We start from the raw sequence: 25,247 nt of genomic DNA on the forward strand, positions 1-25,247 counted from the left end.
CGCAACTCTCCGTATCAAAATAAGGAAGAGGCTAATGGATAATATAGCTACAACCAGAGAAAAAAATATAAAAAATCTGCATGTATTACTGTAGCTAGCTACATGATAACTTTATTTATTCCACGTTTATTTCCTAGCCTAGTTAAAAACGTATTTTATTTAATATGTATTTAAATATTGTTTGTTTTATTTTCGTAAAATAGCTAGCTATGCTGTTGCTACCGAGGCTAGCTAGTTAGCAGCGGTGCTAATAGATTAAAATGATGCAGAACATGTTTCGGACCGGGTTTCTGGTTCGGGCCACACACACCCTGCTCACTTGGGTTATAACCCTCATACTGTTCCTGCACAACACCGGTAAGTTCATTCAAACTGGGACAAGGTGTCTGAAACCGCTAACAACAGACCACCAGTTAACCACCTAAACCTAAAACAATTAACACTTGTAAACAAGTACTCTTGGCAACACCAACACAATTGTAAATAGTAGTGTTAGCTCCAGGCTGACCCCAAAGTTATTTGCTTTAGCTCTATTTGGATAGTCCTGAAAACTCAAATACCACCTGCATATACACCCTAACTGGATATTATTTATGCTCCACGTTGTTTGCAATGTATGTATTGTTGTAAAAAGTAAAAGTACCAGTATGTAAGTATAATCAGAAAAATGTTGTTACAGTATTAAAAGTAAAAAAAAAAATTATAATAATAATACTCAATGCAGAAGAAGAAGAAAAAAAAACAGGAGTTATTTCATATGCTAGATTTAAATAATTACAACAGCAAACATAAAAAATCCTTACATTTGTGAAGCTGGAACCATACTTTCTTTTTTCCGGTTTTGTACGAATTTCCCCGCTGGGGATCAATAAAGGTTTATCTTATTAGGCGGCTGCATATATGAAAAAAAAACACCTAACCCTAAAAAAATTCTAACAAAAGGTTTCTCAGCTGTTTTTTGTAGTATTAGGTGTCCTTAATATCATACTAAAAGTTTACCAAAGTTTGACCACTATAAAAGTATAATTTTCAAGATGGCGTCCAAGATGGGCAGGAAGCCCTCAAAATATTATAACATATAATATAATATAACAATAACTCCTTCATTATTTGACCTAGCCAAGTAATCTTGGTGTCTAACCCCATGTTTTCTGGGTCTATGAATCCATTGGACTTGTCTAAATTGCACTGACATGATGACATACTTATGGAATACATTTTGTGAGAGAACAGTAAGGTTTTATCTTTTTTGGGGTGAATCAGAGATGTAAACGATTTAACCTATGTCATGTAACTCCTATTCAGTATGCGTTTTTGGACACATACCCTTTTTTTGCTAAAACACAGACTTGACATTCAATGTAAAAGTTATTCCACCCAAAAGTAACTTAAATTACTTTTACCCCCCACCACCACACCCCTCCTCCGTGTGGTGGGTAAAAAAAAAATGTATTCTACGGTCAAAAGTTTTGGAACACCCCAGTTTTTCCAGGTTTTAATTGAAATTCATGCAGTTCAATGTCTCATTGTACTCTCAAATGAAAGAATAGAACAAATTTAAGTTAAAAAAGAAATCATGGAATCATTTACATTTTAAAAAAAAAAAAAAAATAAATTTTTTTTTTTTTAAAAAAAACCCCTTTTGGGGGGATAAAAAAGGGAAAAAAATTTGTGGCATTCTTTCTACAATGGAAATCAAATATTCTTCAGAAAGTTCTTCCCAACTCTGTTGCAGAAGTTCCCATAAATGTGTGGCACTTGTAGGTTGCTTTGCTTTCACTTTTCTGTCCAGTTGATCACAAACCAGCTCAATGGGGTTTAAGTATGGTGACTGTGCTGGCCACTCCATGTTTTTAAGCTTACCATCTTGTTCTTTGTTGCTGAAGTAGTTCTGGCAAAGCTTGGACTTATGTTTTGGGTCATTATCTTGCTGTAGGATGAACCCCTGACCAACTAGGCGCATACCAGAGGGTACTGCATGGCGCTGCAAAATGCTGTGGTAGCCATTTTGGTTCAGGGTGCCTTTCACTCTGTACAAATCACCGACCCTGGATCCAGCAAAACAGCCCCAGACCATCAGGCTTCCTCCTCCGTGTTTGACAGTTGATGTCACACACTGAGGAACCATCCTTTCGCCTACTCGATGACATACAAAAATCCTGCGTGATGAACCGAAGATTTCAAATTTTGATTCATCAGTCCATAACACCTTCTTCCAGTCTTCAGTAGTCCATTGACGATGTTTCTTGGCCCAGTCAAGCCTCTTTTTCTTATTCTGACGTCTTAGCAATGGCTTTCTTGCTGCAACTCGACCTATCAAACCTGCAGCTCGAAGTCTTCTCTTTACAGTTGAAACTGAGACTTGCTCATTACGACCACTATTAAGCTGTGCTTGAAGCTGTTGTCCTGTGAGCCGCCTATCATTCAAGCTGTTGACTCTCAGAAACTTGTCTTCTGATTCTGTTGTGGCTTTGGGTCTGCCAGACCTCTTCCTGTCAGAGTTTCCCCCAGTTTCTAAGGGTCTTTTGATGGTGAAGAATACTGTACTCACTGACACCTTGACTTTCTTCGCAATTTCTTTGTAGGAAAGACCAACATTCTTAAGTGTTATGATGGTCTTCCATTGTTAATTTTCTTTTTCCCACCATTTTTATAGCAACACACTACTTTCTGCAGTACAATACTGTTCATACAATGCTCACGAGGGTACGGTACCACAGTGTGTTCCAACAATACTTTTACACAAACAGAGGGGGATGTAAGTAACCCAGACAAGTTGGAACACCTGTGGGAATTGGTAGCACCAACATTCAAAGCTTGATCAACCTCCAGAACAGCTTTACGTTGTTAACCCATTTCTTGTTCCCTGAAAAAGGCCTTTTTGTAAAATTCTGAAATGTACATTATTTTTCAGTTTTGAGTAACCTTACTTATTTTTTTAACCTCAAGCAGTTAACTACTTACCGTTGGACCATTTCAAGCTATTCATTGGACTTGAACTGCTCAAATTTCAATAAAAAAACTAAAAAGATTGGGTGTTCTAAAACCTTTGACCGGTAGTGTATATTACAGCACAAATGTCTTATTCTCAGACACATGCTCAGTGTCATTTTATGGGGGTGTCAAAAGAACATTAGAAAGATTTCTAACACATGAGAAAGGCCAACAATGTGAGTGTATTAAGAGAGGATGACATTGTTGGATTAGCTTGAGGAAAAAGTACACTCCAACTTTGAACATGAGTCATATTGTTGTAAACCAAGAAACTTGCCACATTTGCTGTAAAAACTTAAGAGATGGCTCTGATGTGGTAGAGGTTCATCAGAAGGGAGCTGATGGACAGAAACCACCAACACTAGGCAAAATGATATGAGAAATATTCAATTACTTAAGGGAAATTTTATAATTACAATTACAATTTTTTATATATATATATATATATATATATATATATATATAAATTGTGCTTATTTAATTAGAATATTAATTAGAATATTAAATGGCCAAAACATGTATAAGGTACCAGTGTTCATGGTGTAGTAGGAATACAAAGGAGTAATGGTCTTTTTAAGGACCCGCGGCCGCCATTTTGAAAATGGGGCCTTTCTTGAAGTCAAACTTTGGTAAACTTTTAGTATGTTTTTAGGTACATCTGATACTACTGTAAACCACTGAAAAATCTTTTGTTAGAATTTTTTTGGGGTCAAGCCATATTTGCAGCTGACTATATCTAATACAACTGTTTTTCTTGACTGAAGTAGTTAAATCAGTGGAAGGCCCCATTTGACATCATTATATATGACAGAGGTGTGATGATACAGTTAATATTGTATTTTCGTGGTCTGAAAGTCTATTTTACTGTTAAATACACGTGTGTGACTGTTCTAGACCATATCATCCAACTGTGGGTTAGATATACTATTGCATGGAAGCACCAATAGTCCAATATATCATTTCCTCAGTGCATTTTGGTCAGAAGCTTGGTTTTGTGTGTGTGTGTGTGTGTGTGTGTGTGTGTGTGTGTGTGTGTGTGTGTGTGTGTGTGTGTGTGTGTGTGTGTGTGTGTGTGTGTATGTGTGTGCAGATTTGCGGAAGTGTGAGGAGCGAGGCGAGCTGTTGCTGCCAGTTCTATTCTTCCTCCTGGTCGTGCTGTCGGTGCTCTTATACTTTGCTGTTTCTTTAATGGACCCTGGCTTCGTTCTCGCTGACAGTGTCAAGGTGAGATGAACTAACTAAAATCCACATCTCATACACCAAACAGACACATTATGGACTTTAGGACCCTATTATAGTCCTTTAAGTAAAGGTCACACCTGTACACATTTGACCCACATCAGTGTGTGCTGCATTCAGGGTTCAAATGAGGAAATGGAGTCGATGATTCCTCAGTCTTCGACCCCTCGGCTGCGGCGCTGTGGACATTGCCTGCTGCAGGTAACCAGCTGCCAACTCAAACTCACTCTGTGTCCAGCAGCATCTGAAGTTGAACATGAGTTTGTCTTTAACACATTTGCACAGTCACATCATTTGTATATTATATATTCTGTTTCAATTCCAACCCGTCAAACTCAAATGCAGATCGTCTTTTTCTCCTCGCTGTATTTAAAACACGTTATATTCTTTTGATGTATTTGTATTAATATTGTTTGTTGTTTTGTAGTAATAATGCAACTTTGTCAAAATTACAATCGGACAACACGTTCACTGTGGTGGAACATCTTGTCACCATGTTGCATGACGATTCAGATCAGTGCAATCAGTAAGGCTGTAAAGGAGATAAAACAACCCAGTATTTTGACATACTGCTTATATCCATTTATATCCACTGCTTCATTCTGGAGAATGGTTTAACTTGTTTCCAGTTGAAATAGCACCTCTCTCGCTTTCTTTCCCCTTTTTCAAGCAGCAGCCAATGAGAGCGAAGCACTGTCAGACGTGTAAACACTGCGTTCGTCGCTTCGACCACCACTGCCCCTGGATCGAGAACTGCGTGGGAGAGAGGAACCACCGCTGGTTCATCGTCTACCTGCTGGTGCAGCTGCTCGCTCTTCTGTGGGCGCTTCACATCGCCCTGTACGTGAGAGTGTGAGAATACCAGTAAATTGATTGATTACTCTCTGTTTACATTTGGTTAATGGGTACTCTAATGTGTTGCTGTTACGATAGTTATTTATCAAGAGATGGACAGAAACGCTGAAATTGTCTCAAAGTTTGTTTACTTGCAAGTAGAGTCACATTTTTACAGCACTTACAGCAGCACTATGAGTAAAACTGAAGTCATAATAAGAAATTATGTTGTTGTCTCCCACAAAGTCAGGAAGTTGCTCCCAGGCATTTTATCATGAGAATGTCAGCAGTATTATGGCTTCCATCATGCAAACAGTTTAATATTAACAAAAAGAAAAAGAAGAGTTTGTTTAGGTTGCTCAACTACAATTTTCAAAGTTCAAGTAATCCTAATTTTTGAAATCGACCCAGCTGACTTTTATAGTAGGACTGAACTGCTGTAAAGCATGCTGTAGATTGTAGGTTTAATGACACACACATCAACTCACTGGTTGGATTAAAGCTCAGTGAGAAGAGCCAGAGGACATAAATTAAACTGCACTAAACTATACTAAATGGAAAGACATGAATGACAAAGAAGGAACTCTTTGGTAAGCACTACAACGAAAGCTGATGGGTATGCATATTAACTTGGTAAAATATAGAAGGTAAGTCAATCTATGTAGAAAGTGACACAAGTTGACCTAAGTGGTGAACAATTTCCCCAAAAAATCTGCAATACAGATCCACAGTTTAGAGGCTAAATCTGTCTTGTGTTTCAGTCTCAACTGCAGAAATGCCAATCGCTTTAGGAGAGAGCCTCAAAAACATTTGAGGGTTGAAAAGGTCCCAGACGTAAAAAGGGGGCAGCAGCATGAGTGTCTAAAAGACAATTAATTTAAAAACTCAATTCTGGGAGCCAGTGAAAAGAAGCTAGCACAGGGCTGGTGCAGCTGGGACAAGGAAGACGGACTAATGTGAACATAAAAGGAGTAACAGTCATGGTTCAGTGATTGAGACTCCCACGAAGAGTCCTAAGATGATTAACAGAAGAGGAAAGCATTAAAAATATCTATATTTGTGCTGCACAAAGTTGCATCAGACTTTCCTCCAATCGTTGCCCTCCTTTTCTTGGAAATTATTTGATCATTATACTTCTTTAACAACAAAATTATTTAAATAAAACAAGGAATACGTCACTCTTTACTTGAACGTGATGAGGCGTAGCAAGTGCTTGGTTTTGAGAGGTACAAGGCAAAACGGTTGGGAACCCATGGTCTAAGTGACATAAATATACAATTAATAACTTTCTCCTGATGTTGGGATGAAGGGGGCATGGTTTGGGAAATAGCCAGATGCGGGACATTTATGTCAATAAATATAAGTGGGTCTAGTGCAACTACTTTGAAGGTTAATTAAGCTAACTAAAGATAACTTGCTAATTGGCTAAATTCGCTTCGCTGTTCTTTTGCTTTTTGAGTCTAATATTTCTTAGCCAAAACAACTTGTTTAGCCCAACCAATGAGATAATTTCTACCAGTCACAAATGTGCCATGCTTGCTTTGTTTTTGCAACATTAAGATTATTTGCATTATTATTATCAATTCCTGCCAAAATATCACCAATATATTGTCCATAAATCAAATCTAAATAATAAGCAATGACTGTATAGATGGGTGAAAAAAAATCACAAGTCTAATCTATACCACCAATAACCTAAACCTTAAAGGTGCCCTGCCACACAAAACCGTTTTTACTTGTATTTTTTGAAATATGTTAGGTCCATATAAGTTTGTGTTATGTTGTGAATGTGAAAATGAACTGCTACCTCCTCTGTCAGCTCTAGCCACTGAAGAGAAATAAGCGGAGAAATCAGGCCAAATACAAAAGCTGGTTAGTCTGACGTGGTGTTGCCTGAGCTCATTACTATTCATGAGCTCGCCCAGTTGCGCTGGGTAAAGGATGCTGATAGCCAGGCTCTCATTGGCTAGCTGTTGGCCAATCAGAGTCAAGCAGCTTAGCTCGTTGAATATTAATGAGAACTGGCACAAATCGAGCTGAGTCTTCCTGCAGGCTTTCTATACCACGCTAGAATGGCTTGAAACAAGGTAACCAAGGCATTTTTACCACAAAAAATGTTACAGAGTCCATGGTAGAACTTCAGACATTACCACAAAGTAATGAAATACGTGTGGCAGGGCACCTTTTAAAATAACCATATGATTGGTGGTGATGTGAATGATGCTTGCTGGGGGGTTATATGTAGCTTGGCGAGACCCTCAGACTGCCCGCGATTGTTCAGGTAAGAGAACAACCTTTTAATATAATGATAATATTCGTCCTAACACTAGTGTTTGTCCTTCAGGTCTGGCATCTCACCCAGCCTCACATGGGCGCTGTGGTTCAGAGTGAACGGGTTCCTGTTGGCGGCGCTGGCTGTCGTCGGTGTCTTCTCTGTGGTGGCGGCGATGCTGCTGGGCATCCACCTTTACCTGGTCTCCATCAACTGCACCACCTGGGAGTTCATGTCACGTCACAGGATCGCGTACCTGAAGAACTGCGGCGACGAGGAGAACCCGTTTGACCGCGGAGTCTTCTGCAACATGTGGGATTTCTTCTGCATCTGCAGGACGGTGGCGTGGGAGCAAACGTACGACAGAAACACCCCAAATTCTGTCTGAACCTCCAACCAGACGGCACGTCTCCGGGAAAGAAAATCATTTTTGAACCTCGACAGCAGAGATTTGAATTATTTTATGTTACCTTTTAGGTCGAAGTTTACAACTGAAGTGGACCACGAAATGTTTCCTAACTACCTGCAAACGTTGTTGGTTGTTAGAGCAGACGTGCAGTAAGCTTATTATATATATAGTTTACCAACTTTTCCAACATTTTTCATACAGATAACAAAACATGATACTTTGATTTGCTGGCTTTTGACTACAAACACATTTTAAAAACACATTGGCCTGTTTTTTGGTCAGACAACTTTAGTCCTGACTGAAATATCTCAAAAACTATTGGATGGATTGTCATTAAATAAATTAACATTTATGTTTCTTAGAGGATAAATCCTAATGCCTTTGGTGTAGGTATGGCTGTCCCGAATCAGGATCTTTAGGGTCTTTTTTGAAATTGATGCATCTTATATATAATATATTATTATAATTAAAGCTTAATCCGACAAAAGAGTAAGTAAGCAAGGCTACAAATCTGACATTCTGCGCTTTTTATTGGTTCTTCACAGTTTGATACTTGACTCTTTTCTGCCTGCAGTATGTCTAGAATATCACTGGGATTAGTACACATGAGATTACAAGACCCAACACTAAAGGTTATTAAATTTAATTCCTCAGGTCTAGTCACCACTTTCCTTTCTGTAAATGTTTGCGTTGTTGCCTCGTGAGAGTGGTGACCTCCACATCTGAACACTAATCGCCTTTACGTCTGGTGCGATTTATGTCTTGTGCCTTTGATTTAATGTAACTGTTTGTATATTGATGATTATTTTGACTATTACTATGAGATAATCTTCTCACCGAGAGGCAAATATTTTACAACCTTTTTTTTTTTTTACTGTATTTGTTCGGTTTGTATTTATTGACAATAAAAGTACATTAAAACACTGATGATCTGCATGTTGTTATAGAGTACATCTGTACAGACTGACATTCCTCGTCAGGATGCTTCACATACATACATAAATACATACATAAATACAGTATTGACACACAAGTAGCATGTAAAATTCAGCAGGAGAAACTTAAAGTGCTACAGCAGCTAAATCAACACCGGCTATTTGTCCTGTTACATTTTACTGATTTAGCTGACAATCTTCTCCAAAGCAGGTGGATGAATAATGAAAGAACTGCTGTGAACACTAAAGACTGGGACTAGATCAATTAATAGTTTGATAAAATGACTGTACATAAAATTGGATTTAGTGTTTCTCTTTAAAGTCACCTAGCTAATTTTGATACAGTGCCCAGTAGTTGCGCAAGCTCTCCCTTAGTGCTAATGTTTTTTAAACTCAGCTGTGAGTTTGAAAATATCCCCAAAAAAATGAGCCAAATGGAAATATCAGGATTTTTTTTTGGTGCACTTGAACAAAAATAGGGCATGCATCTTAAAGCTTCGTCCCTGCCGCTCCTCTTCTTCCTCTTCTTTTATTGCACTGACATCATTAGAGCTTTAGTATCACAGAATATGATATGCTAAATTCAAAATACACATGTTTCTTATCATTATGGCTATATTAGATTCTCTATGGCTTCTCTTTAATATATCGCTAGCTTTTACAGGATTTCTAGTGCACAAGTTCACCACGGTGCCATGCACTTCTACACGCACAGAAAACAGTCAGGTGGAGACGGACGTGTGAATGCGTCTTTGCTACAAGGGAATGACTTGACATAAACGTTGAACATTTCCATATTTAAAAAAAGAGTTGTAACCATAAATTGGGTTAGCTTGTTTCATTTGTTTGGTCAAGGCAGTGGGCGAAGCCTGTCACAGTGATGCATAGAAACGGCAGCACGAACTGTACCTCTGAAGGGTAAATATTGAAAATAAGCAAAGGCCACAAAGCGAGCTCAATCTCCAAAACTCAGGATGCTTGAAGAGGCTACGACTGGTTATTAGAGGCAAGAATTACATGTATACATTTATTTAAAAAAGGCAATGATGTTTGAACTTTTATTAAACAAAGGTCTGTAGATTTATAGTGAATTTGTGTACTGCAGTGGTAAAATATTTAAAAATATAAAAGTTAATTTACTCAAGTACTGGACTTAAATACATTTTGAGGTACTTGTACTTTTTAAATTGTCAACAAAAAATATAAATCAACAAATAAATTACAATGTATTATAATTGATTGGTTAATTGATATGTGGGATTCACAAGCTGCCCAGCAGTATATAGGCTAAAGTAGTTCAAATGAGCTCCAATATACTTCAAGTATATTTTGATGCCAATTACTTTCGTACTTTTGAGTTTGAATGCAAGACTTATATTTGTACCAGAGTATTTATGCACTGTTGTATTGCTACTTTGACTCAAGTAAAAGATCTGAGTACTTCTTCTTCAGCTCCCTGCCAGTTGAGCTGGCTCTAACAGCTGGTTAACTAAGCTGAAAGTGTAAAAGCTTTGGAGTTGTGGCTATTATTATAAACCGACCAATCCTGGATTTTTGAAACTTAAAGCTTGACATTTTACTTCGTGGCTGACATATTACTTCTACCAAAATCATGGAAATGTGACAAGACAATTAGCTCTGCAGTAAATTCATTTGGTGAAGCTGATAAGTAAATTGCTTTTTGATGAGACTTTCAGAGGTGTTGATTTAACTTTATGGACAATTATTAGGCTTTCTTTTGTAATTTTCCATTAAGTGTCTTTCAGTCAGTGTTATTAGTTTGTCTTTGTACCATTGCAGTTTTCCTATGTGATATTATGTTATGATCCGTGAGTCATTTTATCAACAGGACTGTCTCGTCTGTTGTTTTGCTGTCTGGCTCTCTGTGTCTGTCACCTGCTGACTTCCCCCAGGCCATGTACACTCCCCACATCTGCCATTCTTGAACCGTCCATAAGATGCCCTCAGATTCTCTTGCTAGCCCACCTGAAATCCCCTCCCACCTGCACACCTGTTCCCACTTCCCTCATCAGCCCTGCAGTCACCTGACCTGAGTGGGTTCATCATTTCTACCTGCCTTTGGGCTCTCTGCCTGTAAGCCTTTCTCCTAATAAATCATTGAACTGCACCAGTCTGCCTGTTCTTCTCCTGCTGCCTGCTCTTCTAACCGTGACACATTTTCTCTTACCACATCACATAATTATGCCCCATTTGTGACTGATGCACCCGCAACTTAGGCAACAAACACTGCTACACACGTGAATATGAGTCAGCATTACAGTATGTGTTAACTTCCAGAGAGGTATGACAATCATAATTTTATACATTTATGAGGCAACATAAGGCAACTTACAGACTCTTACAGAGTCCAGGCAGTCTCTGCCTTAACTACTTGTGTATCAGGTGCAAAATTAGCAAAATTATGTAATGTGGCAAGAGGAAAAGTGGCTGAAATTATGACGTCAAACGGAGGAACACTGGATGCATGTAAGGGCTCACCAAAACTATACATACATATTTTATGTATTATGTATTACATGTATTGCACGGCTACTATAATTTAAGGTTTTGTTTGTACTACTTTGTATTTTGACTGGTACATAGCAAATCATCCAATATTGGAGTATTAAAATTAAATTATAAGAAGAATAAAGATGTGATAATGTGATAATAAACTCTTCAAGCATCCTGTATTTGTTTTTACAACATTTCACCTGAGCAGCTCTCATAAATAAACTCTTTATAGCAGGAGCAGGTGAGTTGTATTACTGAAGGAACAGTCACAACAAAGCTTGACTCTCCACAGAGAATATAAAGGGTAATAATTAATTTCTTTGCTCTGTTAAAAACAAAACAAAAATATGCTGCCTGGTTTATTTGATCGACAATTGGCTGTCGATTGGATGGCGGTGAGAACAGTCAGCAAAATCAGCCACGGGATCGTATGTAGAGTCCTGTTTGCAAATGACTGAGCTGCAGAAATATCCAAGGTGTTCGTTCATTTAGTGGTACTACGAAGACCAGGGTGGGAGACTTTCTTTAAGGATTGTTGATCAATACAAATAGCTAAATGATTATTAGGCTGGGAGGTCAGATTTCTGGCTTCCAAAACTCACTTTTTGAAACAAACTAGGGCTAACTAACAAATAATTTCTTTTCTTTTTAATGAAATAGTTTGACATTTTGTGAAATACACAGATTTTCTTTTTTGGCGAGAGTTAGATGAAAAGATCACTACCACTCTCATGTCTGTACGATACATATGAAGCTATACTGTACAGCTAGCAGTTGATTAGCTTAGCTTAGCACAAAGACTGGAGATGAGGAAACAGCTAGCAGGGCTGGTTGACAGATTTAGTTACCTTTGGACAGAGCCAGGCCACCTGTTGGCCCTTGTTTCCAGTCTTTGTGCTAAGCTAAGCTCTGCTGAAGGTAACCTTTTTTTTGTACAGATATCATCTGTATGATATTAAGTAAATAAGACTATCTCCCAAAATGTTGAAGTCTTCCTTAAGTCTTTTTTCCTTTGATTGATCAATTAAGTCTAACTGTCAAAAGATATGATGACTAATGGCCATTACAACATACAATAGTCCATAAGTAAAAACTCATGTCACATTTGTGGTTGTAATTGGCAAACCTTTAGTATTTGTATTAGAAAAAGGACTTTATTCGATCATGACATTTGTCACTGATTCATTTTGTGCCATTTTGACTATTAATTAATGAGTGAAAACTAGACCAAATACTAAAGTTTAAAAAAGTCCTGTCAATGTTCTTGCAAGTCCAACTGTTAAAACTACATCTTTAATGTTTTTATTAAAAAATATATAAATAAAGTAGTTAATCACTTTATAAATAAATTATTATTTGAATTAATGAATGAATTATTTTACTTGCCAATAGGGGAGTTGATTAAACGTAAATGATGATGTTTGGTCCTCTAAAGTGGCCAAACATTCCAGCCGCAAACTAAATGTAATCATTTTCCCACCCTGGTTACTTCAGCTCTTCTTTCATCCATGCAAGGCGCAGAAGTCGAAGTCGGCGAAGGCTTCCTGCTGCTCCGCAGAGAGGACGAAGGGCTTGGCGGGAGGCGACAGGATTGGCTGGAGTCGAGTGAACTCGCTGTCAAAGTTGCCGACATCCATCGACTCCTTGATTGACGGCAGGAACGGCGGTTTTACCGTCTTGGCCATGAGGGCTTCCCAGTCGATGGTCTGAAAGACAAAGTTGCCCTTTCATGTTGAAGCAATATTACCAGTTGTTAACACTTTATTGTAACTTTTAACAATATATACAGTATATATAAAAAATCTATTCACATTTGAATCACGATTCAAGCTCGACCGATTCAAAATCCATTCATAGAATTCCAAAAATCAATTCATATTTTTTAATTTAAAAATAAAATAAAAAAATATGTATATATTTTTTTAATTGTATGTCTACTGCAATCACATGGGAAAAGTAACTACATTTACATACTGTGAATCGTTTTTTTTTTTTATCGAGAATCGTTTTTGAATCGAAAATTGATTTTGAATCGAATCTTGAGCCTAAAAATCGATATTGAATCGAATCGTGACATTTTCTGAATCGTGCACCCCAATATATATATATATATATACTGTAATTGTGTATTTCCATTATATGTAACTTTAGAGAGTACGTAATGTTCAAGAAAGGGATTTACCTCAAAGAATTTCTCTCCTTTGATTTCGTTTGCGTCTCTCTCTCCGGCTCCGAGTCTTTTCAGAGGATTCTTCTTCAACAACTGTAGACAGATGATCCAGGATTGTAAATTAAATATACTTAACATGAATAAGTAATACGAAGCATCGCAGTCCCATTTGGTTCTACAATGATATTAAACATCTTTTGTTGCCTTTTTAAAGCTTCACCTTTTAGCCATAACAGCTAGTGGTATTGTTATTATCTTCCTATATGTGTGTGTATTTGTTTGACCCTAAAAAATAAATAAATACATATATTTATAGTATATAAAACATTTTATTCTAATCATGATTTATAGGTTTTCAAATATACCCAATTAGTGAATTAGTGGGAAGGTAATAAATAAGGTATAAATATATCAAGTAATTGTAATAAAATTGGAGTTAAGACAGCAACAGATAAGAGGCTTGTATACCTTCTGGATGATGCCGACAGCATCAGGAGGAAGAGACCCTGGATACTGCACATCATCATTGACGATGCTGTCAAACACCTCCTCCTCATCCTCACCGGGGAACGGAGACTGGTAGCAGGGCAGAGAGATGCTCCGTTAGAGATTTATATTTTGGAATTTCGCATTGATAATCTACTCTTGCAACTAGACATGCAAAAAACTGATGAAAGAAAAACAAAAATATGCGTAATCAACCTCTCCCACGAGCATCTCATAGATGAGGACGCCCATCCCCCACCAGTCCACTGCTCGGGTGTAGTTGTCGTCTGTCAGGACCTCAGGAGCCAGAAACTCAGGAGTCCCACAGAAAGTCGAGGTATGATCCCCGTGACCCATCCCTGCCGAAATATTGACAAAAGAATCACAGCAGATTGACTTAAGAAGAGGATTGACTCCCTGACAAAGGCTTGTATGCCGAAACGCGTCAGAGTACTTGAAGATTTATGATGACTAAGCCATAAATAAAGGCTTTGTATCATTCTATAAGAGAGTGCCTTGGAGTTTCCTTATTGGTTTCTACATTATATTTATCCCATCCAAAGAGCACCTCAAGCTAACTTTTTGAGTCCTGGAAGCGCTCCGCTACAGACATTTGATATGACTTAAGAAGAGTGTTGAGTACGATTTAAATTAAGGATCATAAGTGTGAGTAATTAAAGCCTTTGTGTATAGAATTTGACCATTTCTGACTTTGAGAGTATTCCCAGCTCAGCTTTAGAAATTAATGGGCTGATAACACAAAGATTGCACCTATTCTTTATGATTTTCTCATTTTTCTACAAGCAAAAAACTTCCATGAGAATAATTTGAAAATGACGATAATCACAATTTCTGTAAATCTGTTAAAGTTGTAGTGGAGAAAAACCAAAACTAAGTCAACTGAGCCTCCCTCCATGTTGCCAGCTCACTGCTCACCCGCATGCAAAAGTCCACTGGATGTACTTTAGTAAATGTACTTATGCTGCATCCAAGTTGTGTCCGAATAATTGTACAACTTAGTTCCCAAATGGGAAAATCCATGTGAACGCCCCCTCATGTCGGAACAACAACTCAGAAAGTCGGCAAAACTTTTGATACATGACTTGCTGAAATGTGATGTTGTGTTGATGGTAAGAAACCTTTTATTGATTCACGTATTGCATTTAAAAACATTTCGCTCACATATAATTTATAATGTGGATATAGGTTGTAAGGTTGGTTGCTGTCCATGTAAGAATGACCTGGATTATTTAAGAAAAAGTTATGTATTAGCATTAACCCTAAGACAAGACAAGTCAGTTAGAGCAATATTTCAGTGGTTTTAGGGAATGTAGGAGGAGCAACAAGTCTGGGACAAAAGCACTAATATGAAGCTTCAAACGGGAAATAAATACTGAAAACAGCTGCCAATGTGTTGTTTAAACGCTCTGCACAATAAAATACAAACACATCTTCTTTGTAACGTCCATGTTTGTTTGTTTTTACATCATGACCGAAGTCAAAAAAATTACTTTCCAACTTGGGAAATGGGAGCACCTGAGGAGCATGTGAATGCAGCATAACTTACATTCCACCACTGTGTATTTGGTGGGGGAAGTAGAAGAGTCAAGTGACGTATATAGACTGTGTGATGATAAGTCAACTCACCTTCTTTACAAAGTCCAAAGTCTGTGATTTTCACAAATCCATCTGCATCCATTAACAGGTTGTCCAGTTTCAGATCTCTGTGTAAAACACATTCCAGTTCACGTAATTATACCTGAAGCTACAGTACAAAAAAACATAAAGTGACACAACATCACTTTGGACTTGTACGACTTACCGATAGATGATTTTATTCAGATGCAGAAACTCTAAACCCAGCACGACACATGCTGAATAAAACCTGTAAACAACAATAGATTCATTATGGATTATAATACTGAATATGACCACACTTGCTGCACTTTCTTCCAACACCAGAAGGTTCCTTTGATTTCCCTTTTTGTAAATAAATTATAACTTCTAACTAATATATACTATAACCACAGAATAAAAAATAAAAGAGCATTACAGGTAGCATTGCATGGATGTAGGAAAATTAAGACCTGTTTAAAATTAGTTAAGACCTAGATCAAAATACTTCAGCAAATGTAAGACTTTTTAAGGCCTAAAATTGAGACTTTTTAAGACTTTTTAAGGCCCCATGGAAACCCTGCTTAAACAACACGAGGACAAATAGGAACCTGGTCTGGGCCTCGGTGAAGACGTCATTGTGGATGTGAATCATGAGGTCACCGCCTGGTAAATACTCGATGACGAAGCAGACGTGGTCGCTGGTCTGGAAGCAGCCGTGGAGGTTCACCAGGAACGGATGTCTGGATGCGTTGACCATCTCAAAGATCCTTTTCTCGCTCATAAGGCTGCAGAATAAAACCCCGCTTTTAACACGAGTTACTCTGAACTTCATATATTTTCTTTACCTTCATAACAAATTGCCATCTTCAGACCTTAATTGAATGTCTTTAATGTGGTGTTTCTTGTAAACTTTTAGCTCAGTACTTCGGTATGGCCTTTGGTCTAAATTGGGTACAAATTCTTTCAAATAAAAGAAGAAACAAACAATTAAGAAGATACAATAACTGGGACCTTAAACCAAATGCCTAAGAAATACAATCAGCCAACTGTAGCTCTTTGTTTTACCTCGGTCTTCTTTTAGCTCATTTAAATTACAGAATTTCATTTGGCTGTAATGGCTTTGCTAATGTGTTAATATAGAATCCAATACATATTCTTCATTCAGTAAAAAAAAAAAAGTTTGAATAAGTCAAATGCATTAACAGAGTCACTAAAACAAACCCTATTTCAAAGTGGATCGTTCATTCTGTTTAATCTAAAGCACTCTTACTTTGTAAATAAACTGACAAAGTTGGTTACTATTAAAGTTTAAAGGGTCCATTTGCCCAAAATACAAATTGACTCATCTTCTACATCCCCTTCATGATGTCTTGCCATGCAGTTTTGGTATAGCCAATGTTTTGGTATATTGGTCCGTGAGATTTCTGCTGCCATATTTGTGGATCTCAATGCACTGAAAATGTGCATTAGGATAAACCACAGACCTCAATCTGTACAGTTTTTACTAGAACTACTTTCTAATGAAGAAATAATGTTTTGTAATTTTTAGGGGGAGCCCGGTATATCTCTTTGTAGGTCTAGTTTTTTTGTAATTGGGATAACCTGACTCACACACCTGTCCACTTCATCACGAGTCACAATGTCTCTTTTCTTCAAGGCTTTGATGGCGTACAGTTTTCCTGTCTTCTTAAATTCTGCCAGCAGGACCTAAACAGAAATATTCACAACCAACCGACTGAGGACAACAAAGACGAGAAGAAGATTTTTGATCAAGCACAATGAGCTTAAGGGGAAAACTTTTACCTTTCCAAAGTGTCCTCTGCCCAGAACTGAAATATATTTAAAATCTTCCATCTGCATCCTTGTGTAAAAAGACAGGAATACAAAATAAAGGTGGAGGTTCTTTCTTAACTTTTACAGTATATAAGATAGTATTTGTTTATACATGTGTGTGTGTGTGTGTGTGTGTGTGTGTGTGTGTGTGTGTGTGTGTGTGTGTGTGTGTGTGTGTGTGTGTGTGTGTGTGTGTGTGTGTGTGTGTGTGTGTGTGTGTGTGTGTACTTTAGAGCAGATACAGGCTGATCTTCACTTCCTTCTGTGTTGTTTATGGATGACTGCAAATAAAGAAAAATTTTGGAACATTTTACCATTCAGTCACATCCACAAACCCAATATCTTTTTTCCTACCTGATCCACTGCATTTATAATTGTCATCATAAAAGAGAGTATTGCCTGATTCTTTTGCTTTGAAAGAGTTTCTTAAAATGAAAGAATTATATAAGTTCCTAAACCCACAGGCAGTGGTGGAAAATAACTAAGTACATTTGCTCACGTTTTTAGACCAATATGGTACTTTGAGTATTTCTACTTTATGCTACTTTATACTTCTACTTCGATACATTTCAGACGGAAATACTTTTTACTTCAGTTATTTGACAGCTTTATTTACTTTGCAGATTCAGATTACTACGACAAAATATAATTACCATATAAAATATAATGCACTGTTTCACTCTCTCAGAGTCACTTAGGATAAAAGTATTAAAGAGAATACCCAACAATATCTACCAGTTTTCCTTGCGATGCAGGCACAGATGATGTTTTGTGTGCTGTGGTGATGATGTTGGGTGTGTTGCCTCCCTGGTCGAGGCTGGTGGGAGACGGCTGATCCTCAGTGATTCGGAGTCGGATTTCTGGAGCTTCGCTGCAGATGTACAAAGACAAAAACAACAACAAAACGGCAATGGTCCGTCAGGACACCAACAAAAAAGAAGAAGAAAGAAATAATGTTGAGGTTGAGGACTGTTGGTTGGACAAAACAAACATTGTGAAGATGTCACATGTCTCACTATTTTTACAAAACAAACAATCAATGGAGAAAATAATCAGCAGATGAATCCATAATGAAAATAATCAGCAGTTAATAGTTTAAAATGAGCTCCAGCTCAACCAACTACAGCAGTAAAATCCTGCTTTTGCATTAAAGCATGAGTAATAATAATCTTTTATTTTTTTAAAGATTTTTTTTTTTGGGCATTTTTAGGCCTTTATTGACAGGACAGCTGAAGAAATGAAAGGGGTGAGAGAGGGGGAATGAGATGCAGCAAAGGGCCGCAGGTCAGAGTCGTACCCGGGCCAGCTGCGTCGAGGAGTAAACCTCTATATATGGGCGCCCGCTCTACCAACTGAGCTATCTGGGCGGCCAGAGTAATAATAATCTAATGATATAAAGTAAAATATTATAACAGTCATAGGGGAGATTTTCATGATTGTACTTAGACACTTTTAGTGAGGTAACATTTTCAATGCTGGACTTTACTGTAACAGAGTATTTCCACCATGTGGTATTAGTACTTTTACTGAAGTAAAGGATCTAAATACTTCCTCCACCACTGGATGATTTGATTGTTTCTGACCTTGGCAGTGGAGTGGTGGTTTGCGGCTCCTTCTCAGTTGGACGTTGGGTGTTGTTGGCCACCAGGTCGGGGGTCGTGGAGAGGGACGAGCTGAATGTGGTGAAGGAGCTGTAGCGAGGGAGGATGCTCATCATCAGATGACCCCACGTGGCAAAATTCATGTTCATCTGGGCCGCTCGGAGGAAGTTCTTCCCTGAGGAAGCGGAAGAAATCGTACATAAATAAATCAACCAACAACAGGTAAAGAGTGTTGATCAACAGGATGTACCTCTCTCTTTAGTGAAGATACATCGCTGACGTCTCAGTTTCGGCTGCCGCTCAACAACAGTGTCGATGAACTGAAGCTGTAAAATCCCGAACAGAAGAATGTTTTTATTTGGGACATTTACACGTGTTTGTGCCTAGGTTATGAGCTTCTCAACATCTTATAGTTAAAATGTAGACGTCATAGGATCATTGTTACCAAACACCTGTACAGTAGCTGGTCACTGGATGTACCTTGGCATAGAGGAGGCCCTGAGGCTCCAGGCGTAACTCCTGGTCGTGGTTCGGGTTGTCCATCATCTCCTCCAGTCGCAGGGACTTGATTGCACACATCGCCCTCCGGTCCCGCCAGAAGACAGTGACCTCCAGCTCTCGAGACTATCAGCAATAATACAGCAGACAGAACAAGCAACGAACACAAGAAATAACTGAAGGTTTGTGTGATTATTTCACGAAGTGGACGATTAATTTGGGGCTTTGCATGTTTGATGTTCGATTTCATTTTGTTTGATTTGCTGTGATCATTTTACATGCAGTTTAGTGTGACTTTTCTATGATTTCGTTCTGTAGGTTTCCAAATTTAAAATCAAGCATGAAAAAAACAGACAAAAGCTTAAATCAGAGGCACTAATAAAACCAAATCTTCCTTTCTCTGATTCTAAAGTTTTAATTGAGTTTTAAATTGAGTGAAACTCCATGCTTGTACTGTAGCACTGAACGTGCTTTTAGTAGCTACCTTGCTGCACATTTTCTGTGTAATAACGAGTGACTGAGATTCTGTGATGAATGAATATCTGCAGGTATAAGGGAGACATCTGCTGGTTACAGACAGAACTACAACAATAATTCACCAGAGCAGGGCAGGACTTTTAAAATAGCAATACCACAATGTAAAAATACTCCCTAAGTAAGTAAGAGGACTGCATTCAAAATTATACTTTAGTGAAAGCATCATCAGGAACATGTACTTGAGTATCAAAGGTTTAGGTAGAAGTGCAGATTATGCAGAATGGCCTTTTCAGAGTGTTATATTCTGTACATACATATATTTTTAATGTTGCAGTTACTTTATACGCTGCTAGTATCACATTATGCCTCCCGGCCCATCCCTTCAGACACCTCTCTCTTCCCCGATGACCATGCATACCATTGCTAATCTTTTATTACAATATTACTTGGTATCAGGTGGAAATCTTCTCATACGTATGATTATTTCTTTCTAGTGTACAAATTATTTCTCACCTATTCTACGCTCATCTTATCCCACTATCACTCTGCCTGCATCCTCTGCGTTTGGGTCCAATCCTGCATTTCTTGAGTCATGACAGCTGCAAAACTGTCAACTAAATGAAGTGCCATCAGTGACGAGGTATTTCGTCGTTTGAGACAAGCACTGACACAATGTATTTAAACAGTGCACCCATCTCTACTATATACCCTCGCTTCGACAGTAAATCATTAAATTATACCACTCTGCCTTTTGTCCTGCATTTCTTGAGTCGTGACAGCTGAGCAGTTAATTAATAAAGTCATATTTTATAAGATCATTATGTTATCTGGAAATTAACTATAGCTGTGGAGTAACAATATTTCCTTCTGAAATGTAGTAAAGTAGAAGTATAAAGTAGCATAAACTGGAAATAATCAAGTACAAGTACTTTAAAAGGATTCAGTACTTGAGTAAGTTAATCTGTCATTTTCACCACTGAAGAAACGTCTTCTTTTGGCTTTTTTCGGCGGGCACAAAAAGTTTAATTTCCAAACAGAAATCTCCTTGTTAGAGCAAGGCCTCCTTTCTAAATGCAACTCATATGTCGAGTGTCTGGGTATATTTCCAGTGTGTTCTTTGTCCTGCATCGTGCCCTTGTACGTAAGGTCTGTACTGTAAGGTCCTCTGGTTGCTGTATTGTGTGTCAGCACATACAGCGTTACTACAGCCTGTTAGCTGCTGATGCTGTTTGTATCCGCACCAATGTCACAGAGACAAAGTCCGGTACATGCATCATACAAGGAGACATGTCTTTGCTCTTCAGTAGCTCAATGTCGTCTTGTTTCTGTAATTCAACTTATTTCAGGTTGAAACAATATGGTCAGGAGGGAAGTAAATACACAGGAAGGACTGCTGGAAACTGGTCTACAGTAAAGGGAGTTTAAATGATGGGAAATCTGTGGTGTAGCTTTTCTTTGACTTTTTCTTACACTATCTACGTAATGAACTATTCACTATATAAGACATGATTAAAAAAAGTGGAGACACTGATGTAAACATGCTGGGATGGACTGCATGCCAGTGACTGGACTCACCCGCTCCAGCTGGATGCAGAACGTCTGATCCCAGGTCAGCCTGCTGACGGCTGCCCAGCGTGTCCGGCCGACCACTCTGGTGTCCAGCCTGAGCACCGCGCTGATTTCCACTGAGGGACAGAAAGAAATAACACGTCACTGAAACCAGTAATTCACATTCTTCATCCAAACAACTGTCATGATCTGTCCCGTGTGATCCCTCTGTGCTCACTTAGTCAGTGTTTTTACAGAAAGTGTTTCTAACCAGATTGAGGAAGCTGATTATTTACAATAACTATCGACTGAACGACTTAACCAGTTGAGTTCAAGTTCAAATCTGAGTCATCATAAACTTGTCGAGTTGCTACAATATGTGCATCTTAGCCTTGATTCTTATGTTTTCTGCACGTCACAATAACGGTCAGGAGGTTCAAGTTAATTTCAGCTGTTAATGAACTGTGAAAGAACTACAAATATTTTCTGGACTAGAATATAAAACTGACAAAACTTCAAAGCAAAACATAAAACATCTTAAGTGTATGGGTGCAATAAAAGATCAAACACGCAAGGTGGTGTGGCAGTGTGCACAGTTCATTTGAATTAAAGGAATTCTAAGTAATGACAACAAAACTGTTGTTGCATCCACATGCAAGCCTTCCGTGATCGCCCCCCCCCCCACCCCTTTCTTTTCTTTTCTGCTAAATTTTTTAAAATCATAGAGTAAATGTCATGGCATTTAGCAAATGGCTTTTTGAGATGACTTCCAACATCCTTGGCAGAGGATATGATGTAATAAATGCAATAAGCACACTGATATTAAATTAGCCTTTACAAAACTTTTTCATACTTTACATAAGCATTTTTCAGTTTTAGGGAAAAATGCATTTAATATGCTAGTGACAACTTTAAATCAATGTAAACATCTGTGCTTAAGAGCAGCCCTAAAATGTTTTGGAGTGCCATGGGGAAGCCGCACCCAGTTATTAAATGGTTTGTTGATTTTCCTGTGAGAGGATTAGGGTCCAAGATCTATGCTAAACTGATGCAAGTATCCATAGGAGAACTCCCAATAGTAAGGAAATGGGAGCGAGAGCTGAGCACTGAGGGGAACGCAATTAATTGGGAGACAGTTTGGGACAACATTTTCCACTGTTCCAAGAACCCAAATCACCAGCAGATCCACTTCAACATATGTCATATGACATATTGGACTCCTCAGAAGAGATACATCTCTAAAGTAATTTCCACTCCCTACTGCACGTTCTGCCAACCTGAACAAACAGGAACTTTCCTGCACATGGTCTGGGAGTGTGAACAGGTGCATGAGTTCTGGAATAAAACCACATCAATAATATCTGATGTGATAGGATGTTGAATTCCTACTGACCCAATTGTCTTATTACTTAATGACGACTCTAAATTACACCTGCTTGGGAGACAGAAGAAAGTTTGGCTAGCCGGCTCAACCGCAACCAAAAAAATGATAGCTCAGCGCTGGCTCCCCCCCCCACTCGCTTTGTATAAAACAGTGGTTGGCGTATTTTCTAGACATAGTTATGCTTGAGCTCTCTACAGCAAGGATTAACAAAGCCAAGTCATCGACTACAGATTTATGGAAAAATGCAGCAGCACAGGTATCAGTCCTAATGAGACAAGAATTAGAGGAGAGGGCCTAGGCAAGGTGTGATCTCGGTTTTTGCTTATTTGTCTGTTTTTGTTTTCCTCGAGACCACAAGGGGGGTTTTGTTCTTGTTCAACTGTGTTTGTCTGTTCTGTATTTTCAAAAATATAAAAATAATTGATGAAATTGATCTAAAAAAAATAAATAAATCAATGTAAACAAAACAACAAAACAACTCCATTCAACTGAACAAATTCGACCATAAGACCATAAGATGTGATTGAAACGCTTTAAAAATGCAACATGTCCACTTACCACAGTGTCTGTCCGTCCTGTGAGCAGCAGGTGAACCGTCATCACTTGGACTCAGATTGTTTCTCTGCTCTGGGTTTGTCAGAGGTTTCAGTAAATCCTCACATCCAAGAAGGTTTACTTCAAGTTTGCCTGAAAAAAAACGAAAAAAAAAAAAACATTTAATATTTTCCTTAAAAAACCTAATATTTGTCACTGAATTTACAACAAGAGCTACAGCAATGCAAAGCAAAAAGAGATATCTACTAAATTTAATCAGCGTGGCTATCAAGTGTAAAAAGTGAAAAGCACAGTTCTTACAAAATCCGTTTGTACAAACCATGCATGTTTCTAGTGCCTGGTAATGAATCTCAGTAAAGGCAGTTGACCAAAGTGAGTTCAAAATAGAGTTCAATTAAACCTTTTATTTTGTCAGCATGAATAAATCTCTCGGACTGAAGCCTCTAATCAGTGCTGTCTGGGGCTTTCACATCCTAATTTTCCTTATTTCTCTGTAGTGCAACTGCAGGATTTGTCTCCTCGTTACGTCATCAAAAGGGCTTTTTTGTGCCTTTTTTTGCCTCGTGCAGCTTGAGACTGGCTTACGACTCAACCATCCAAAACCAACAGATTACATGTCCTGATTATCCACTGGCACAGGTCAGCGTATGGTAAATCATGTTCAAGCACTGGCGTCCATAATACTACTGAAAAGGGCTGCATATTCAAGTGAAAAAAATACCAAAAGAATTCAACTTGCAATTATTTTCTTAGAAGAAAATATGGTTTTAACCATAGTTTATTTTTATTTTTTTTACATTTTCAAGGTAAACTGGTGGTGTGCAGGATCCACAACCTACCAATCAGGCTGAATATGGAGAAAAACTTTATTCAAACCAAGTAAAAAAAATGTGCGGCCATCTTACTCACACAAACTTTTATAAGTGCCTGAATATGAATCATGCAGAAACATTTCTATATAGACAAACTTTTTTTTTTTTTTTGACCGTTTTTTTTTTTTTTTATCAGTAAACAGCATAATTTGCAGTGATACATACCAGTCAAGGAGGCAGGTTTGATAGAGAAGATAGACGGCGAGGTGGACAGGGGACATTCAGGTCTGGAGTCTTGGGGAGACGGGGGTCCCTCTGAAGGGTCGTCCTCCCCTGCAGGCTCCTGTAGAGGTTTCTGGTTCTTTTCCTTCATGCATTTCTCAAGAGACAGCTGCAGAAGATCCAGCTTCTGGGAAGACTCCTGCACCCGGAGCTGAGCCTGACAGAAAGAAAAACATTGCGTAGTTATGTTTCGTCCTTTTAAAACATAGCGCTGTTGGGTATTTTGGGATACGGCGAGCAGTTAACATGTAAAACAACATGAAATGTGCAAATATCCTTGAAAGTTTTGATTTTTAAAAACTATTTTAGTAATTTGGTAACAATACATAGTCATGATTTTATCCACCTGAGTACACTCCTGCCTGTCTGAATCTATCCCTAAAGTTGAACTACTATAAAATAAGATTGATTGAGAGTCCCACCTCAGCGAGTGCCTTCTGGTCCAGCGATGAGATTCCCTCCAGCTGCTTCACCACATCTTTGGCCAGCACCAACGCATCTGTCTCTCTCTGCATGTAGTGCTGCAACTCTGCCAAATGAGCATCCACAGCACTGATGGCGACCGGAGAGATCACTGGGAGAAAGAGGAAGACGGAGAGAGAGGGAGAGACTATTTCAGAATCAAGGAATTCACTTCAGACGAGCAAAATATCCTCATAGATGCTCTTTTAATTCCTGAAATCAATACTTATAACGCTGAAAGGAGCCCTTTTTCTCTAAAATGTCACTGTCCTCCAGGCAAAGGTCTTAACATTACAATTGTTATGTTTCTGGCAGTTAGCTGACA

At 38.3% G+C, this 25,247-nt stretch overlaps 2 protein-coding genes across 3 annotated transcripts in view; one reads left to right on the forward strand and one right to left on the reverse strand.

The window, feature by feature from the left end:
• Window positions 1–8,675, forward strand: zdhhc12a (zinc finger DHHC-type palmitoyltransferase 12a). 2 transcript variants are annotated; one of them, XM_039803434.1, is made up of 5 exons: window positions 1–357; window positions 4,085–4,218; window positions 4,354–4,434; window positions 4,904–5,073; window positions 7,412–8,675. In XM_039803434.1, exons 1-5 carry the CDS (start codon window positions 261–263, stop codon window positions 7,725–7,727), a joined length of 798 nt encoding a protein of 265 aa, XP_039659368.1. In that variant the 5' UTR covers window positions 1–260; the 3' UTR covers window positions 7,728–8,675. The 2 variants fall into 2 exon arrangements, with proteins under 2 accessions (XP_039659368.1, XP_039659369.1); XM_039803435.1 differs by having other exon boundaries at window positions 4,907–5,073.
• The window catches only part of LOC120560679 (serine/threonine-protein kinase N2-like), a 19,666-nt gene continuing 3,003 nt past the window's right edge, over window positions 8,585–25,247 (reverse strand). Inside the window, exons 3-20 of the mRNA XM_039803433.1 lie at window positions 24,883–25,034; window positions 24,404–24,617; window positions 23,370–23,498; window positions 21,455–21,564; window positions 19,385–19,528; window positions 19,155–19,230; window positions 18,887–19,079; window positions 18,039–18,174; window positions 17,532–17,584; window positions 17,274–17,331; window positions 17,086–17,177; window positions 16,079–16,255; window positions 15,676–15,738; window positions 15,501–15,577; window positions 14,070–14,212; window positions 13,836–13,943; window positions 13,380–13,460; window positions 8,585–12,903 (exon numbers count right to left, since the gene is read on the reverse strand). Of these exons, the coding sequence (XP_039659367.1) occupies window positions 12,700–12,903; window positions 13,380–13,460; window positions 13,836–13,943; window positions 14,070–14,212; window positions 15,501–15,577; window positions 15,676–15,738; window positions 16,079–16,255; window positions 17,086–17,177; window positions 17,274–17,331; window positions 17,532–17,584; window positions 18,039–18,174; window positions 18,887–19,079; window positions 19,155–19,230; window positions 19,385–19,528; window positions 21,455–21,564; window positions 23,370–23,498; window positions 24,404–24,617; window positions 24,883–25,034 (2,210 nt within the window). The 3' untranslated portion in view covers window positions 8,585–12,699. The remainder of the gene's footprint in view (window positions 12,904–13,379; window positions 13,461–13,835; window positions 13,944–14,069; window positions 14,213–15,500; window positions 15,578–15,675; window positions 15,739–16,078; window positions 16,256–17,085; window positions 17,178–17,273; window positions 17,332–17,531; window positions 17,585–18,038; window positions 18,175–18,886; window positions 19,080–19,154; window positions 19,231–19,384; window positions 19,529–21,454; window positions 21,565–23,369; window positions 23,499–24,403; window positions 24,618–24,882; window positions 25,035–25,247) is intronic.

Source organism: Perca fluviatilis, chromosome 6 (assembly GCF_010015445.1).
Source record: "Perca fluviatilis chromosome 6, GENO_Pfluv_1.0, whole genome shotgun sequence".
NCBI classification, from domain to species: Eukaryota; Metazoa; Chordata; class Actinopteri; order Perciformes; family Percidae; genus Perca; species Perca fluviatilis.

What these genes read in the sequence shown, in the direction of transcription:
- zdhhc12a (XM_039803434.1), top strand. Translation starts at nt 261, where the DNA reads ATGATGCAGAACATGTTTCGGACCGGGTTTCTGGTTCGGGCCACACAC. An exon ending in GTGGACATTGCCTGCTGCAG is followed by an intron (nt 4,435 to 4,903) that starts GTAACCAGCTGC and finishes CCCTTTTTCAAG; the next exon opens with CAGCAGCCAATGAGAGCGAA. An exon ending in TGGGCGCTTCACATCGCCCT is followed by an intron (nt 5,074 to 7,411) that starts GTACGTGAGAGT and finishes TTTGTCCTTCAG; the next exon opens with GTCTGGCATCTCACCCAGCC.